We start from the raw sequence: 16245 nt of genomic DNA on the forward strand, positions 1-16245 counted from the left end.
TATCGTTTCATTTCTTAGAGCTTAAGAAACTGAGCAAATTATGGTTTTCTATGATAAGGTTAAATGTGAAAGACCAATTTAATTTTGTAGGCATAAATTTAATGATGGACCATCTTTTACTATGATATTTAAAGGACAAGAATGCCAATCAAAACTTCTCTCCTGAAATTCCAAAATCATTTTATTATCTCGGTTATTTTCAACAACGTCGATGAGAACTAGGTTTGTTGGACTCAAACTCATCTAAGGTGGTAATTTACATACGTATACACACATGCATTCTTGGTTCACCCACATTTTTGGACAAGAAATCACCATTCAGCTCGAATAACTTTTTTAGCACTGGTAAACGCATGTGAGAAAGAAAAAAATATAAAACAACACACAAATGCGGATAAGAAAATAAAATATGGAATCTACACATAAGAAAACGATGATAAAGGTCTTTCCTGGGATCTTGTCTAACACCTAAAACCTGCGCACCCTAATGCTATGAATCTGTTTGGATAAGGTGTCTGGATAAGAGGAGCATCAGATTAGCTTGTACAACTTCAAAACTCACATCCATCTATATTTGTGGATACCAGGGTGTGTATGTTGTGTTTGTAATATGTATATATCTATATAGATAGACATAGAGTTTTCACCGAGCTTTGAGATAAGAAATGAATCTCAGAGATAGGGTGTTGGTTTACTAGTAAGATAGACAGATTATTGAAATTTGAACCATCCACCAGTTTCCATTCTCGGTGTAGTTTGCCCCAATCAGAAAGAAAAAATCTCAGAAGGATGAGGCCAGATGCAAGTCCAGAACAAAGAAATCTCAGAAGGATGAGGCCAGATGCAAGTCCAGAACAAAGAAAGATATGAATCGCTTTCATCAAAGTCGTATGAGCGGCGACCTGACCCTAGTTTCCCAGTAAGATCTTACAATAAATATCAAACCATTGCCTTCCATAAGACTTACCACATTATGGCAAAACCCCAAACAAAGGAATACAAAGGGTCGGACCAAATTATGGCAAAACTCTAAACAAAGGAAGCAACGGGTTGGTACTTAAATCATGCCTATTCTTCAGGGCAATAGAGTTTTTGGCTGGAATTTGGCAAAATAAATTTAGCGAAATCTTGATCTTTGTTATTTAAATTATGTTGGAGGGAAGAAACAAATATGTACAAGATTGAGGATACGGAGGTGCCTATGCCAGGATGCCCTAGGCAGCCTATCTCTAGTTAAATTCCCTTTCCTTTTCCGACCGGATTTCATTCCAAACATATGATCTCGGAGCTCGGGTAAACCAAATATACCACAAAATCTGTAGCGAATTTCACATTAGTCTCTACAAAGGTATCTTTCAGTGGAACCGGTGACGCAAATATCTTTCAGTGTCTACCTTCGGACCAAATATCCTACACTACAATTCGTCCTTGTCCAGATATAAATATATATAGACACACACGCACATTTAACTTCATTCCTAGTTTCTTGTAGAATTTAGAGTATAAAAAGATATCAAAGACGCCAATGCGATCTTTCAATTGGGAACGGAATTTCTCAAGCAAATGCAAAAGAAGCTTGAATTCTCGAAGTAAACAAGCGGGTGGGTACCTGGTAATTTTCCCGTCCCATCTTTGCACTCTAAAGAACGTGATGGCAAACGGGCTCGAATTCCAGACAACGGTGTGCAGCTGTTCAAGAATGATCAAGCTTCTGGTATCCCTTCGCTTCTGTTGGAGGGACGACTCGCTACTCTCGTATCATTGAAATCAGGGAGAAAAGACAATTTAATGCAAGCGACTCGCCACCCTCGTCTCAAATTGCGAGAATAAATTTAATACAAAATAAAATTCAAAATGTATTATTTGAATTTATCTGGCTTTCTAAAATTTCCTTTTAATGCCTCCAAGAAAAGACATGCCCAAGGAGTTGGTGACACATTTTAGAATGTGAATAGCTTGTTGCATTTACATCTCACAATTATAGGTTATAGAGTGTTAAGATGTAAATAGCTCGTAGGAATATGCATAATATAATTATAGATTATATATACCTTATAGAGTATAAGGTTAAAATGATTGAAAATGTTAACATTCTAATAAATAAAATCACCATTTATATGTTATGATCAAGTCTTTGGAATATAAATCACAAGGAGACTAATAAATCGCGAACGTTTGTGAGGTAAGGTGATGACGGAAAAATATATAGACTCTGTTAGGGTTATTAGTTTACATGTCTTTTTAATTTTCAATTTTTCAATAAGTTGAGTTTATGACCATTGTTATGGTTATAACCTCAAAGTTATTGTTCGACATTTTTGAATTTATTCCACAGAAAGTTTATTCAAAGTTTGAAAGAGTGTCAAGTCGATGGGATTCATGAGGCCACACATGTTTATATAGTTAAGTCAAAAGGGGTTATGTGTTAGTTGTTCATCAAGTAGAACCATCCGAAATGAAGTTGTGTTAGTCTAAAGTTCTGATGGTCATGAGGTCTAATCATTAAATGTGTTTTAAATTCTTATCTCCTATTCCTATCTACCCCATGTTTCCCTATTTTCCTTTATACATACCTTCATATATCATCTACATCCTATCCACTTTTCACATATCGTTTACATCTTATTCACATTACATTTCCTTTCCCTCCTTTCGTTCTAAACCTATCCCCATGACACCACTACCACTCCCCTGTACTCATCACATGTACAACCCTCATTCTCATTCTCCCCTATCCGCCTTATTCTCATGCCATTGTACAGTCATGAAAACTCTACCTAATCCAAGCACATAACATCCCTACAGATAACACAGATCGATTCCTAGCTGACAATTGATGAGAAATTAAGGTCATACTCACTGTGGGAATCTGTTGCGCAAGCCCTGTTTTAGCCACCAATTTGTAGAACGTTTTCTGACCAAATGGAGCCGAATTTAGCGAAACTAAAAAAGGTTTTTCTCAAGCACTAATCAAAGAATAGTAACCTCTTCCAGTCATTACACAGGTATCACGGATCGAGAGATTTGATTACATCTTCAAACCCCATTTTTCGGACTACACAAACACTCTATTTTAAGTCATTGTTTTGCAGAGTATTTTCTGGGAAGCTAGGAAAGCATTTAGAGAAATTGAGAGAGGTTTATCTTCAAAAAACTATCATCTATAATAACATCCTTCATTTTTTACACGGGTATTATTTTTTGGGAGATATGGCCCTGTTATCGTTCTATATTTTTGAGGTTGAGGGAGTAAATATATTGGACAACATTAAAACCACTTTTGAAGCTGGGATCTAGCCCTGCCAGCTTTAGAGAGGGATCTCTCTTTATGATTTAACTTGGTTTTTACATTGATTTTAGGCTAGTTACGATTATGGTTGGTTGTTTGTTTGAATTTGTTTGATTGGTTTAGTTGGTTGATCTGATCAAATTACCTACTTTCCATTGGGCTATGGAGTCAAATAAAGTTGGATGTTGCATCAAATGTTTAAAAGAGTAATCACAGGGAAAGCTAGTTACATTTACTGGATCTTTTAAAGTGAATTATGAAGTGGAGAAAAGGTGTGTTTCAGTAATGATTAAAAAGCATTTAAGAATTTTTTAATTAGACTTCAGAAGAAAACATACATATTGTAAAACAATCCAAATAAGGTGCTCAATTAACAAATCTTATTTTTCACATTTCCTGTTTTGCAATTAGATTTCAGATGATTGACATGCAGAGAATAACAGTGAAGACAACAAGTACAATAAGAAAACATCTCCAGTAAGTCGCAGCATGGGTATCCTGTGAAAAGTCTTTTTATTAATGATGCTCCAGGAATGTGGAAAAAGTACAGTGCTTGATAAAAAGAGTTACAATGATCAGGAACCGACCCTCAATACTTCGAACGAATGAAGTATTTAAACAAAATTTTCCAAAATGATTACAACCAATGCCACATTGACATGGCAATCTATAATTTATTACAAAATAACTGAATTGACTAATATGATCAAAAGAGGTGAATTTAGCGAAGTGATCTAGAGGTCTGGCACTATTTTGGTGGAGAACAGTTGCTAAGTTTCCACTATTTGGGTGTCGCACTGGTGAAGCTCATCTTTTCTTTAGTCCTGAAATTCACACAATTTATCCCACCGCTCCTCATCTGGAATGGTGATTTTTTTTGCCTTGCGGTAGATCTCATCTACCTCAGTATACCGAGCAAATGTGGGTTTTACTACAAAAATATGCTTTATCTCATGCTGGATGAAACTCTTGTTATTTGTAGCTTCGAGAAAAGCTCTCCCTATCATAGCACCTTTAATGTTGGAAGACTTGGCAATATCTTTTGCAATGTCTTTAAGCTTCTTCATGTAATCCTCCCTAGTCATGAGTTTGTCATTGATTACAAATAAAGAAGGCAAACCCTTCTTAGTTAATGCTTCTATTCTGGTGAAAAATCTATTAATTGCTAGCTCCAAACTGTGACATTTTTCTATAAGCTGCACAATCAAATTCTTCTTTGTCAAAAATTTCTTCACTTCTAAGATTGTTTATGTCCTGTCATCTACTCCCAAATTATCCAATTCATATTTGTTTTTAGAATTTAGAAATTTGATGATGTTGTTGGTTGTGGTAGGCATTTCTCTCAACTCAATGTTAATAGTGGAAATGGCCTGCTTGGCTTTCTCCATCAACTCTTTATGTTCAAATATAATCTGGATACAAGGCCATATTTCATCCATTGCTTCAATAATATTGTTCCAGATAATTTCCTTAACTTGGGTCAGTGTGTGGCCAATAGAGGACTCGGTTATTGATTTCCTCCACGCTTCTATCTAGTTGAGCTCTTTGTAGCTTTGTTACATGGAAAGTTTCAGCCTTTGTCTTCTGGTCTTGCAGAATATTAACTTGAGCCTGCAATCTTTTAATTTCTTAAGTTTGGAGAGACATATTCTCCACTACACTTGCCAACTAATCTGCAGCAGTCCCTATGTTTGTTGTAGAAGATGTAGCTGTAGGAATTGCTATAAGAGGCACTGCTTGCAAAAGGACAATGGACTTTCTGGCAGCTTTCTCCTTTTCTTTGATTATTTTTTCCATTTATATTTCCATTTGTTTCAATTGTGCACTCTGCTCCATGATGAGCTTCATCATGTCTGCCTTCTGTGACTCTGTCTCTTCAATGTCTTTGGCCAGAGGGTCTTCTATGGTTGGTAACTTTAACTGTTTTCTAAATGTTGTTATGTCAGTATTTTTCTTTCTTACAAGTTCTTTTGCAAGATCATATCCTACTTTGACTACCAAGTCCTCCAGAGCTTTGATCCCTGTGTCTTTAGCCAGTGAAGAGACTTTATCCATCTTTAATTGTGACTGGACATTAGCTAAAGTAACCTGCAACTTAGACAAACTCATAGTAGTGTTAGTGAGAGTAGATTAAATCATTTTCCCAGCCTACTTATGCATCTTTCACATCAAATTCAAATGAAGTCTTCTTGTAATGTGATGTTGCCTTGGGTTGTGGGATCTATGCTTGGAGGAAGGCCATTTTCATTTTGCCTTTCTCTAAATCAAAGGATGATAGCAGTCTGCTTTGAGAATTAGAAGTTTGCTTCCAGAACTGATTATATGTGTTGATCTTCAAGGCCTCATTTCTCACTTTAATCTCCTTGAAAATATCAAATATACTCTTTTCTATCTCCCCTATGGTAGATGTGCTAGTTTGCATAACTTGTTGTTGATCCTGTGAAGTTGTCGAAGTTGTAGGAGAAAGTGTAGTCTGATCACCTACTAGTGAGGAAACAAGTGGCTCTTTGGTGGTGATAATGTTCTCTTGATCTGAATCCTTGCTTAGGCTTAGTTTGGAATTGAGCTTGGTCTTCTTCCTGTACATGATTTTGAAGCCTTCACTAGAAATCTCAGTCACTGAAGGTGACTCCTCTTCTCTGTTCCTTTTTCCTGTTTTCTCCTGTGTGACAGGAGTTTGTACTGTTGAAGTTGACACCAACTGCTCCTCTGCCTCTTGTAGAGTGTTCTCAGTCCATTCTAGTTGGTTTTTATATTTTTCAATCTCTGGTCTGGATGTATGAAAATAAGCAGTAGATTTGTTCTCTACCCTTAACTTGGAAATGACCCCTAATGGATCATATGACCATGTGAAATTGAGACTGAACTGCATTTCTTTCAGCAATTTGTCTGCTTCTTCCCCTGCTACCCTGATCTTGCAAATAAAAGGCCCTATTTGTGTTTTGATTTTGAATTTTCTTTTTGGCAGCTACAAAATGAATCTCATTGTTAAGTTATGGTATGTTCTATGCTTATAACAGTTTACTTCTTTTTCTTATTATATTCCACAAATTAGCAATCACATGTACATAAAGTAAAGTGCAGATAGAACATTAAACGATCGACCGAAAACAAGCCAAGACAAGAGACACAAGATGTGGCGGCTAGCCAGGGACAAACCCCACAATGTGTGGGGAAACCCTTTGATCAAATCTTATTTTATCTTCAATAATTCAGCAGAGAGAAATAGTACAATAAATCTTATTCATATCAGCAGTAGCAAACCCTAGATCAGCAGCATCAGCATTAGTGGCTTCATTATCAAACTAGGGCAGACGATATCTCACAAACCGACCGTCGGATTGACTTCATTCCACCACCAAAAGTTGCGGCTTCTAGAGGAGGTTCAGATGAACCTATAGCACAGTTCATATGAACCTATAGCACAGTTCATATGAGGAGATCTTCTAGACCACGCAGGTCAATCTTTACTTCTACAGTTGCAGCTTCAGTTTCAGCAGTTTTCGGCTTCAAACTAGGGCAGTCGATATCTTACAAACCGTTCGTCAGATTGACTTCATTCCACCACCAAAAGTTGCGGCTTTCAGAGGAGGTTCAGATGAACCTAGAACGCAGTTCCAAAGAGGAGATCTTCTAGGCCACGCAAGTCAATCTTTACTTCTGCAGCTGCAGCTTCAGGTTCAACAGTTTCCGACTTCACATGTGTGAGAGAGAGACCCATTTCTGCGCAGTAGAGAAGAGACTCATTTCTACGTATTAGAGAGAGAGGGATGTGATGATATGAGTGAGTGAAAATGAGGAAAAGTCCTATTATATTTATACACAACGTTGGTGTTTGAATAGATGCGACTGTTGGGCTTCTGAGCCTACATGAGTTGTAGGTCGGCTTCATAATAATTCCATAATCAAAATAAATTCATATCTCCATGAATGCTTATGGGAATCGGATGATCTTTATATCAATCCTACACCTCTCAACGAGAGGAATCTAATAAAAATATTATCAGCCATGAATAAGATGACCCACATGAAGTTTTTCCCTGGTTGCCAATTTTAACACTCCCTCTCAACCAGGGAGAACTTCATCTGCAATCTGTCTATCGGTCGTTACTATTCATCCATCAAATGCACTGCCCTGTACATCCTGACCCTTGCCTTGCTCTGCTCTATTCTGCCTATTCTGCTTTGTCTTGTTCTGCCTTGTACTGATCAGTACTGTTTTGCTCTGTTCTGCTCTGCTCTTGCATTGTTTTGTTCTGCTCTGCTTTTGTCCGAATTATGAAGAAGAAGAAATGATCGAGGATGTATCATACTAACTCAAAGTCAGTCTCAGAGTATGTACCACTGGTCCCAGACTAGTCTCAACCAACCCGAAGTCAGCAGCATAGTGAGTACAACTCCACTAGTCCTAGACCAGTATCATCCTCCACTGACTCAAAGTTAGTGTCAGAGTGCGTACCACTGGTCCCAGACCAGTCTCAGCCGACCCGAAGTCAACTTCATAGTAAGTACCACTCCTACCACTGGTCCCAGACCAGTATCGCAGTCTTAGAGAGTGTACCACTAGTCCCGGACCAGTCTCAACCGACCCAAAGTCAGCGTCATAGTATGTACCACTCTCACTGGTCCCAGACCAGTACTGCACTGACACGAAGTCAGTCTCATAGTATGTACCACTGGTCCCAGACTAGTCTCAACCGACCCGAAGTCAGCGTCATAGTATGGTACAACTCCTACCACTGGTCCTAGACCAGTATGGCAGTCTCAGAGAGTGTACCATTGGTCCCAGACCAGTCTCAACCGACTCGAAGTCAGCGTCATAGTATGTACCACTCCCACTGTTCCCAGACCAGTACTGCACTGACACGAAGTCAGTCTCGGAGTATGTACCACTGGTCCCTGACCAATCTCAACCGACCCGAAGTCAGCGTCATAGTATGGTACAACTCCTACCACTGGTCCCAGACCAGTATCATTGATCCCAGATCAATGGAGGTCATCCTAGCGTAGGGAGTGCGGTAGATACAACGATGCATCCATCGGTACTACTATGGTCCCTAACTTCATTTCCCTACTCATTAATCAGATGAGAGGTACTTCCCATGAGTCCTAGACTGCATGGGTAGGATGCCTCGACATGAGAACTAATCAATCCTGTCCTCACAGGAGAACACATCAATCCTGCTACAATCGCCATGGAGAACACATCAATCCAGGCCGCCATGGAGAACACATAAATCCAGGCCTCATAGGTGAACACATCAATCCTGCTACAATCGCCATGGAGAACACATCAATCCAAGCCTCACAGGAGAACTAATCATCCTGCTACACAAGAGAGCGAATCATCCAGTTCCACAAGAGAGCGAATCATCTTGTCCATAAGAGAGCGAATCATCTTGTTCCAGTGCGCACCACCAGGGGAGGGTGAGTCACCATGTGGTCGTATGTTGCTCCAGTAATAACCGCAAGCCCTCAGAGCTCTGAGAGCTTAATGTATGCAACATGCGGGACCCTTGCGAGAGGGTTTGCCCCTGTTAGAAAGAGGTCATCCACATACAACACCAGTATGAGAGGCTTGTCATCTTCAACCTTAAAGTAAAGGTTAGGATCGACTTCACTCCTAGTGAATCCCAACTTCATCAAGTAGCTATCGATCCTCTGATACCATGCTCGAGGTGCTTGCTTCAGCCCATAGAGAGCCTTCTTCAACCTGCATACATGATATTTTCAATCAAATCCTTCGGGTTGCTCCACGTAGACCTCTTCTTTGATCGAGCCGTGTAAGAACGCAATCTTGACATCCATCTGATGTAGGTTCCATCCTTGTGAAGCGATAAGGGCTATGATCGAGCAAATGGTCGTATATCTGGCAACAGGTGCAAATATCACATCATAGTCTATACCTTCCTTCTAGGAGAAACCATGAGCAACAAAACGATCCTTATACTTTTTTGTACTTCCATCTGCTGCATGCTTTATCTTGTAAAGCCATTTGGAAGTAACAACTGTCTTGTCCTGGGGTCTGGGAACTACTTCCCAGACATCATTCTTCATGATAGACTCATATTCTTTGGTCATAGCATCCTTCCATACTTAATGCTTGACAACATCTGAGAATGATGAAGGCTCATTTTGTATGATCGTGCTCATGATGGTCAAGTATCCCTGGTACCTGTTACGTTTCTTACTTTGACGAAAGGTTCCTCAGGGTGCAGCATGTCCTTCAGCATCATCAAGTATCCCCCTAAGCCATGAAGGCCTCTTCCTAGAAGAGGAAGGCTCATGTGGATGAGGATCAATCGGATCCATGGGTTCTTCTACATCAGGCATTGATTCATCATCTTTTTCTTTCGGTTCCCTGGTGTTGGATTCTTGAGAGCTCCTCAAAGTCGGAAGGTTGTTCACCTTGTTAAGAGCCATATCTTCATCAAAGGTGACATCATGACTAATTACGACTTCCCTTTGACCGGCTACATAGATTCTATAGCCTTTAGTGTTTTCACCATAACTCACGAAAATTCCCTTCTTTCCAGATGCACCCAATTTATTTCTTTTCTCTTTCGGCACATGAAAATATACAGGGCTTCCAAAAATTCTAAAATGAGAAACATCAGGTTTCTTACTAGTGAAATTTTCTTCGGGAGTCTTGGAACCCAATGCTTGATGAGGGCATCGAATTTTGTACATATACGGCAGTGTTTCTAGTTTCAGCCCATAGAAACTTCGGAAGTCTTTGATCATGTAGCATGGCCCGAATAGCTTCCACAATCATGCGGTTCTTCCTTCCCGACACACCATTCTACTCAGGAGTATGTGGTGTAGTAGTCTCCCTCTTAATGCCAGCCTCAAATATGCCTGAGTGAACTAACTGTAATATATCGGAGGTCTTGCTTTGGCTTGAGGGGAACAATCCCCTTTTGAGCTTTCCTTTGGCACATCCCGGACATATACCTTCTTTCTCTACTTGGAATTCAGGGCATACCTGTTACCATCTGTCTTACATCGGGTAGAGCTTTGTAATGAAGGTGGGAAAACCTCCGATGCCAAAGTTCGAACTGAAGAGTTGTGTCACAAGACATGACACCTAGCGGACTTCCATCGACCTGATATAACACTAAACCCAAGAGTAAAGGCATATTTAACATTATTTTTCCATATACATACCTTGCCATTACTGAAGGTTATCTTGTAGCCTTTGTCTTCCATTGCCGAGATGGACACTAGGTTCTTTTTGAGGTCAAGTGCATTTAATACATCCTGGACTTTCTAGCCTTCTTGAATGGTTGTCCTCTTCCTTGATTCCCAGCTCTCCTCTTACCTTTGCTATTGAATTTGTCATTCCTTTGATTGCCATCAGAGGGATTTTGATCATCGTCCCAGTGTGAGTCCTTTTTATCATGGCACTCCCTTGCATAGTGACCTACTTCATCACAGATGAAACATCGTCCTTTTCTTCCACTCTTAGATCCAGCCTTTCCTTTTGATTTAGACCCAGAATTATTTCTTCTCTTAGCATGAGAAGAAAAAGCAGCAAGAGGACCTTTAGGCATGGGCATTTCTTGCTCTTCTTCCCTTGTTTCTTCTTGAATGCATCTAGCCATTAATTCCTCGAAACCAAGAATTACATTATAGTTCAAAAGAGTAGTCCTGAACACGTACCATTCAGATGGTAATCCTCCAAGAGTCGTGAGTGCCTTTTCCCAGTCTATCGTAGATTTCCTTGGAGGTGTCTAGTTCAGAGATGTAGGCCACCAAGTGCTTGTCGATAGAGTCTCGGATGATCTTCTATTTTGACTTCTTCGGTTTTCCATTTGTTCCATGTAGCAGCGGATGCATTTGATGGAGGCTCAACAATATTGCCGCTTACATAGTCCAGCACTCCTGGGTATTCTAGGGTTAGATCGATAGACATCTTCCATGCGTGATAGTCATCTTTCTCACGGAGCTTGTCTTCGGCAGGAAAGAGTGTTGAGGACCCCATAGTTCTTTTAGGATAGCCTTGCCAATCTTCTCTTTGGTGATTGCTCTTGCTCTTGCTCAGGCTTTGTCCTCACCTCAGCTCTGATACCATGTTAAGTTATGGTATGTTCTATGCTTATAACAGTTTACTTCTTTTTCTTATTATATTCCACAAATTAGCAATCACATGTACATAAAGTAAAGTGCAGATAGAACATTAAACGATCGACAGAAAACAAGCCAAGACAAGAGACACAAGATGTGGCGGCTAGCCAAGGACAAACCCCACAATGTGTGGGGAAACCCTTTGATCAAATATTATTTTATCTTCAATAATTCAGCAGAGAGAAATAGTACAATAAATCTGATTCATATCAGCAGTAGCAAACCCTAGATCAACAGCATCAGCATTAGCGGCTTCATTATCAAACTAGGGCAGACGATATCTCACAAACCGACCGTCGGATTGACTTCATTCCACCACCAAAAGTTGCGGCTTCCAGAGGAGGTTCAAATGAACCTACAACGCAGTTCAGATGAGGAGATCTTCTAGGCCACGCAGGTCAATCTTTACTTCTGCAGTTGTAGCTTCAGTTTCAACAGTTTCCGGCTTCAAACTAGGGCAGTCGATATCTTGCAAACCGTTCGTCGGATTGACTTCATTCCACCACCAAAAGTTGCGGCTTTCAAAGGAGGTTCAGATGAACCTACAACGCAGTTCCGAAGAGAAGATCTTCTAGGCCACGCAAGTCAATCTTTACTTCTGCAGTTGCAGCTTCAGGTTCAACAGTTTCCGGCTTCACATGTGTGAGAGAGAGACCCATTTCTGCGCAGTAGAGAAGAGACTCATTTATGCGCAGTAGAGAGAGAGAGATGTGATGAGATGAGTGAGTGAAATTGAGGAAAAGTCCTCTTATATTTATACACAACGTTGGTGTTTGAATAGATGCGACTGTTGGGCTTCTGAGCCTACATGAGTTGTAGGTCTGCTTGATAATAATTCCATAATCAAAATAAATTCATATCTCCATGAATACTTATCGGAATCGAATGATCTTTATATCAATCCTACACCTCTCGACGAGAGGAATCTAATAAAAATATTATCAGCCATGAATAAGATGACCCACGTGAAGTTTTTCCCTGGTTTCCAATTTTAACACTCATCCATATTGAGCATTTGCATGATGTATTCTAGAGAAAAAATCCTCATTGGGAGGAATTTTGGCAGTTTGTAAGGGGCAAGTTCACACCCAAATATCTTTACTTCTGTGTAATTCTGGTAAAGGTACCAATCTCATGTCTGGACTTGGTTCGATAACTGCAAGATTTTCTTGATTTCTTCACTGATTCTTGGTTCTAGACTATTGCTTAGGAGACTGAGTGTTGGATGTACAAACATTTCTATAAATTCTTTGTATGAATACTCTTTTTCTTCCTTCATTACCAGTGCAGTCTAGAAGATGACTGATTTCTAATTTCCCTCTTCATCCAACTTTTGTAAGGCAAGCTTGAGGTTGTCTCCACGAAAATACAAAAACATGTATACTAACACAAAAACATATTTGAATACTTCCTTAGTTTGGAATTTGACAAACTGTTCATGGATGGAGTCTGCAAGAAATTGGCTGAAATTGAACAAGATGGAAGGCTTGGAATCTGTGGAGAAAATGGAAATAAATCCTATAATTTCCTCATCTACCCACTGAGCTGAGTAATAACCAAGGAGGTAGGAGATAACTGTAATAATTTGCTTCCCTCCCTCAGGGAAAATGGAGGATGGATAGGGAGGATTTTTCTTGGGTAACGGGGCATCTTCAGTGAGGAAAAGCTCAAGGGTTTTGGCTCTTTTTGCAAAGTCTAGTTTCTGATATAATTCAATAAGTGATTCATGAGAGAAAGGAGTGGCATTCTCTGTTATAGGAGCTTGCATCATTTGGTCTATAGCTTGGGGAGTTATGGTGAATAGAATTTCTCTAGTAGGGGCAATAACAGCTCTTTGGCTAGGTAGATAACAAGCATGACATTTCCTGATGAATTCAAGGGTGTTGTGGGTACGGGGAAATATATAATGGGGCAAATTGGATTCCCACAATTGAATATCATCAAACTTATCAATGAACTTGTCCTCAAGCCAACAATACATTTCAAATAGATCAAACTCGCACAGGGTTTCATGAATTTTGTAGTCTCTGTCCACCAAGGGAATATGGTGAAAATCAATGGGAGGGTGGATCAGAGGACTCATGGGTTCTTCTTGTCCCTTGTCTTTCGGAGGCATGATTGGATAAAGCTAAAAACACTAGTGAAATCTAGATTGTGCAGGTTACAGTGTGCAGAGATGGAATTGGGTTCAAGATAACAGGAAACCGAGGTGCTAGCTTAAACGAAAGTTAGTAGGTATGATGCTCGGTCAGGTGAAACAGGTGCAGTTTGAATTGGCAAACTTGTAACAGAACAATGGCAATGGCAAGGGATAAAATCAGTAACCAGCGAATGGGTGAAAGGAGGGATTTTATAATCTTCTGGCTTTCCCGTTGATGGTGGTGTGGGTCCGTTGGATTAACGATTAAGTAATTTAATTACTTAACAAATTGATTTTGGAGGGAGTTGATGTGATTGGTGGGAGAAACAGACGAATGAGGTGGCAAGAGTGGATTCGCAGGAACATAACGGATAAAGCAGTGGTATTGGATGGCGGAGAAACCATTTTCCGGGGGGGGGGGGGGGAGGTGGTTAATGGTTTCAGCCAAGGGGGGGTGCGAAAACACAAAATGGTGCCACGTCGCGGTGAGGGCAGGTTTCAATACTACCCATTTTGGACTCCCCCCTGATGGTAAAGTTCAGATGGTGAGGGGGGGCCAAAACGTAATGTAGGTCGTCGGATGTTAAGAGGTGGGCGCGGATGAGGGGAAATGTGGCGGGATATTATCGTGATGTGATGGGGTGTATGGTGGGGTAGGAAAATGTATTTAATGGGGTATGATTGGATGTGTAGTGGGGGAGGCGGATGGATGAAAATATGAGTGGAGGGGTGATTTTGGGGTAATGAAACTTTAGGAATAGTGGAATAATATACCAAATATTATTTGATATACCAGACTTTAGGGTAAAACTTTAATCCTTTTGCCTTTTTTTTGTGCATGAAAGTATATTTGAAATTCAACTTAGGATAAAACTTTCATGCTTGTCTTGAAATCATCATTGTGCTTCTACCTACCCTTTCTCATTTCAATTCTTTTTCTAAGCTAACATTTTCTCTTCTTGTTTTGCAGGGTGCATTTAAACTAGCAGACCCAAATCATTTTTATTTTATGAAAATCTACCTTATCCTATCACTTATCTCACCATTGATTCAAATTAAACTGTTGAAACAATTTTATTTCTACCTAGCTACTTATTTACCAAGATTGAGTTGTTTGGTAAATCTTTATTCATCAACCTATTAAACAAAAATTTAAATATGTTAAATCATGATTAAATTGTATGATCTAAACAGGACTTTAGTCATTATGGCATTCAAAAACAATTTGCACACAACCTTATTTGATAATGAATTAAAAGAACTAACTTATCATTAGTGGCATTTATACTTGCAGCACTTTCCGTATTATTTTCTATTTTTTCTTTTGTGGGGTTCTTATTTCCTTTTTTCTTATTTATTTTTTAACATACCCTCTTTTCATTTTCTTTTTTTATATATTTTTTGGAAATCATTTGAATATTGAAATTATGTACAATATGAAATCACAAATACAAAATACTCAATCACCTTGAGATCCTATAATTTATAGGACCCTAACAGTGGCTCCAGCTGGGGATGGCACTTCTCCAAGTGAAGTGTCAAGAACATATGATCAGTAGCCTTGAGTACTCCATGTCTGTAATGTCTTCATCTGATTTCTTTGCTGTTTTAAGATACTATTGGTAGCTCATCAATCCAGGCTTAGGGCCTTCACTGCAGGCTTCAACCTTTGTTAATAAGTTACCCAATCAAAACCATAAAGACTATGATATTTACAATGATGTAAGAAAAATCTGTAGGCTAAGAAAAGTAGTGCTTCAGCATCCTGCCATTGACAGGACCTCCAGGTATCTCTACTCCATCTAGCTCTTTAAGGAAAAATGCATTATTTCCCCTAAAAGCATGAACAATATATGGCCCTTTCCAGAGATTGTCAAACTTGCCATGTTTTCCTTTGTCATCTCTCCTGGAATCCCATCTCAAAGCTTTGTCCCCAATGTTAAAATCATCATCTTTTGTTCTCATGTCAAAGATATTTTTAATATTTTCCGGAATAACTTGGGTCCTATTGTATACTTCCTCCCTAGACTGTTGTAACTGGATAGTTTGATTAATCCTTCTTTGTACATCATTGGGTTCAGCTTGCACTTCTTGAATGATCTTCATGTCTGGAACTCCTAAGGAGGATGGAAAAACTGCATCCATTCCATAGACTGATTGGTACAGTGACATGCCAATTGATTTTTTAGTAGTAAGTCTGTCAGCCCAAAGTGCATTGACCAACTTGTTATGCCAAGACTTTTTGTTGTCTTCTAACAACTTTTTGATGATGTTTACCAAACTTTTATTTGAGGATTCAACCAACCCATTACCCTGAGGGTAATAAGTTGTTGAATGCCCCAAAGTAATGTGGTATTTATGGTAGAATTCAACCATCTTTTTAGATTTAAAGATTGCAGCATTATCAGTGATGAGTTTTCTAGGACAACCAAATTTGGAGAGGATATTAGTCTCAAGGAATTTAATAATGATAGCATTAGTGGCAACTTTGGAAGGGGTGGCCTCTATCCATTTGGTAAAGTAGTTAGTGGCTGTAAGAATCCACTTATGTTGGGTAGAGGAAGAGGGATGAATTTCACCAATGAAATACAATCCCCATTGCTAGAAGGGGCTTTCAACAGAGATAGGCTTTAATCGCAGTGGCAACAATTTTCTCTTTCCCTAAAAAATCTAGCATTTATGGCATGAG

General features: G+C 39.3%; 1 protein-coding gene across 6 annotated transcripts in view; it reads right to left on the reverse strand.

Moving 5' to 3' along the window:
* The window catches only part of LOC149158795 (protein GID8 homolog), a 280111-nt gene extending 278271 nt beyond the window's left edge, over positions 1-1840 (reverse strand). Inside the window, exon 1 of one of the 6 annotated variants that reach the window (XM_089433379.1) lies at positions 1610-1840. Coding sequence is in view for 1 of the 6 variants with exons in the window: in XM_089433380.1 (XP_089289506.1) it covers positions 1610-1630 (21 nt within the window). In the remaining 5 variants the exon portion in view is untranslated. The remainder of the gene's footprint in view (positions 1-1609) is intronic. The other 5 variants (XM_089433378.1, XM_089433382.1, XM_089433384.1 and 2 more) reach the window with 5 other exon arrangements.
* Positions 1841-16245: the final 14405 nt, after the last annotated feature.

Source organism: Pinus tabuliformis, chromosome 5_2, assembly GCF_031772625.1.
Source record: "Pinus tabuliformis cultivar Carrire ecotype Pingquan chromosome 5_2, CPIR1, whole genome shotgun sequence".
NCBI lineage: Eukaryota > Viridiplantae > Streptophyta > Pinopsida > Pinales > Pinaceae > Pinus > Pinus tabuliformis.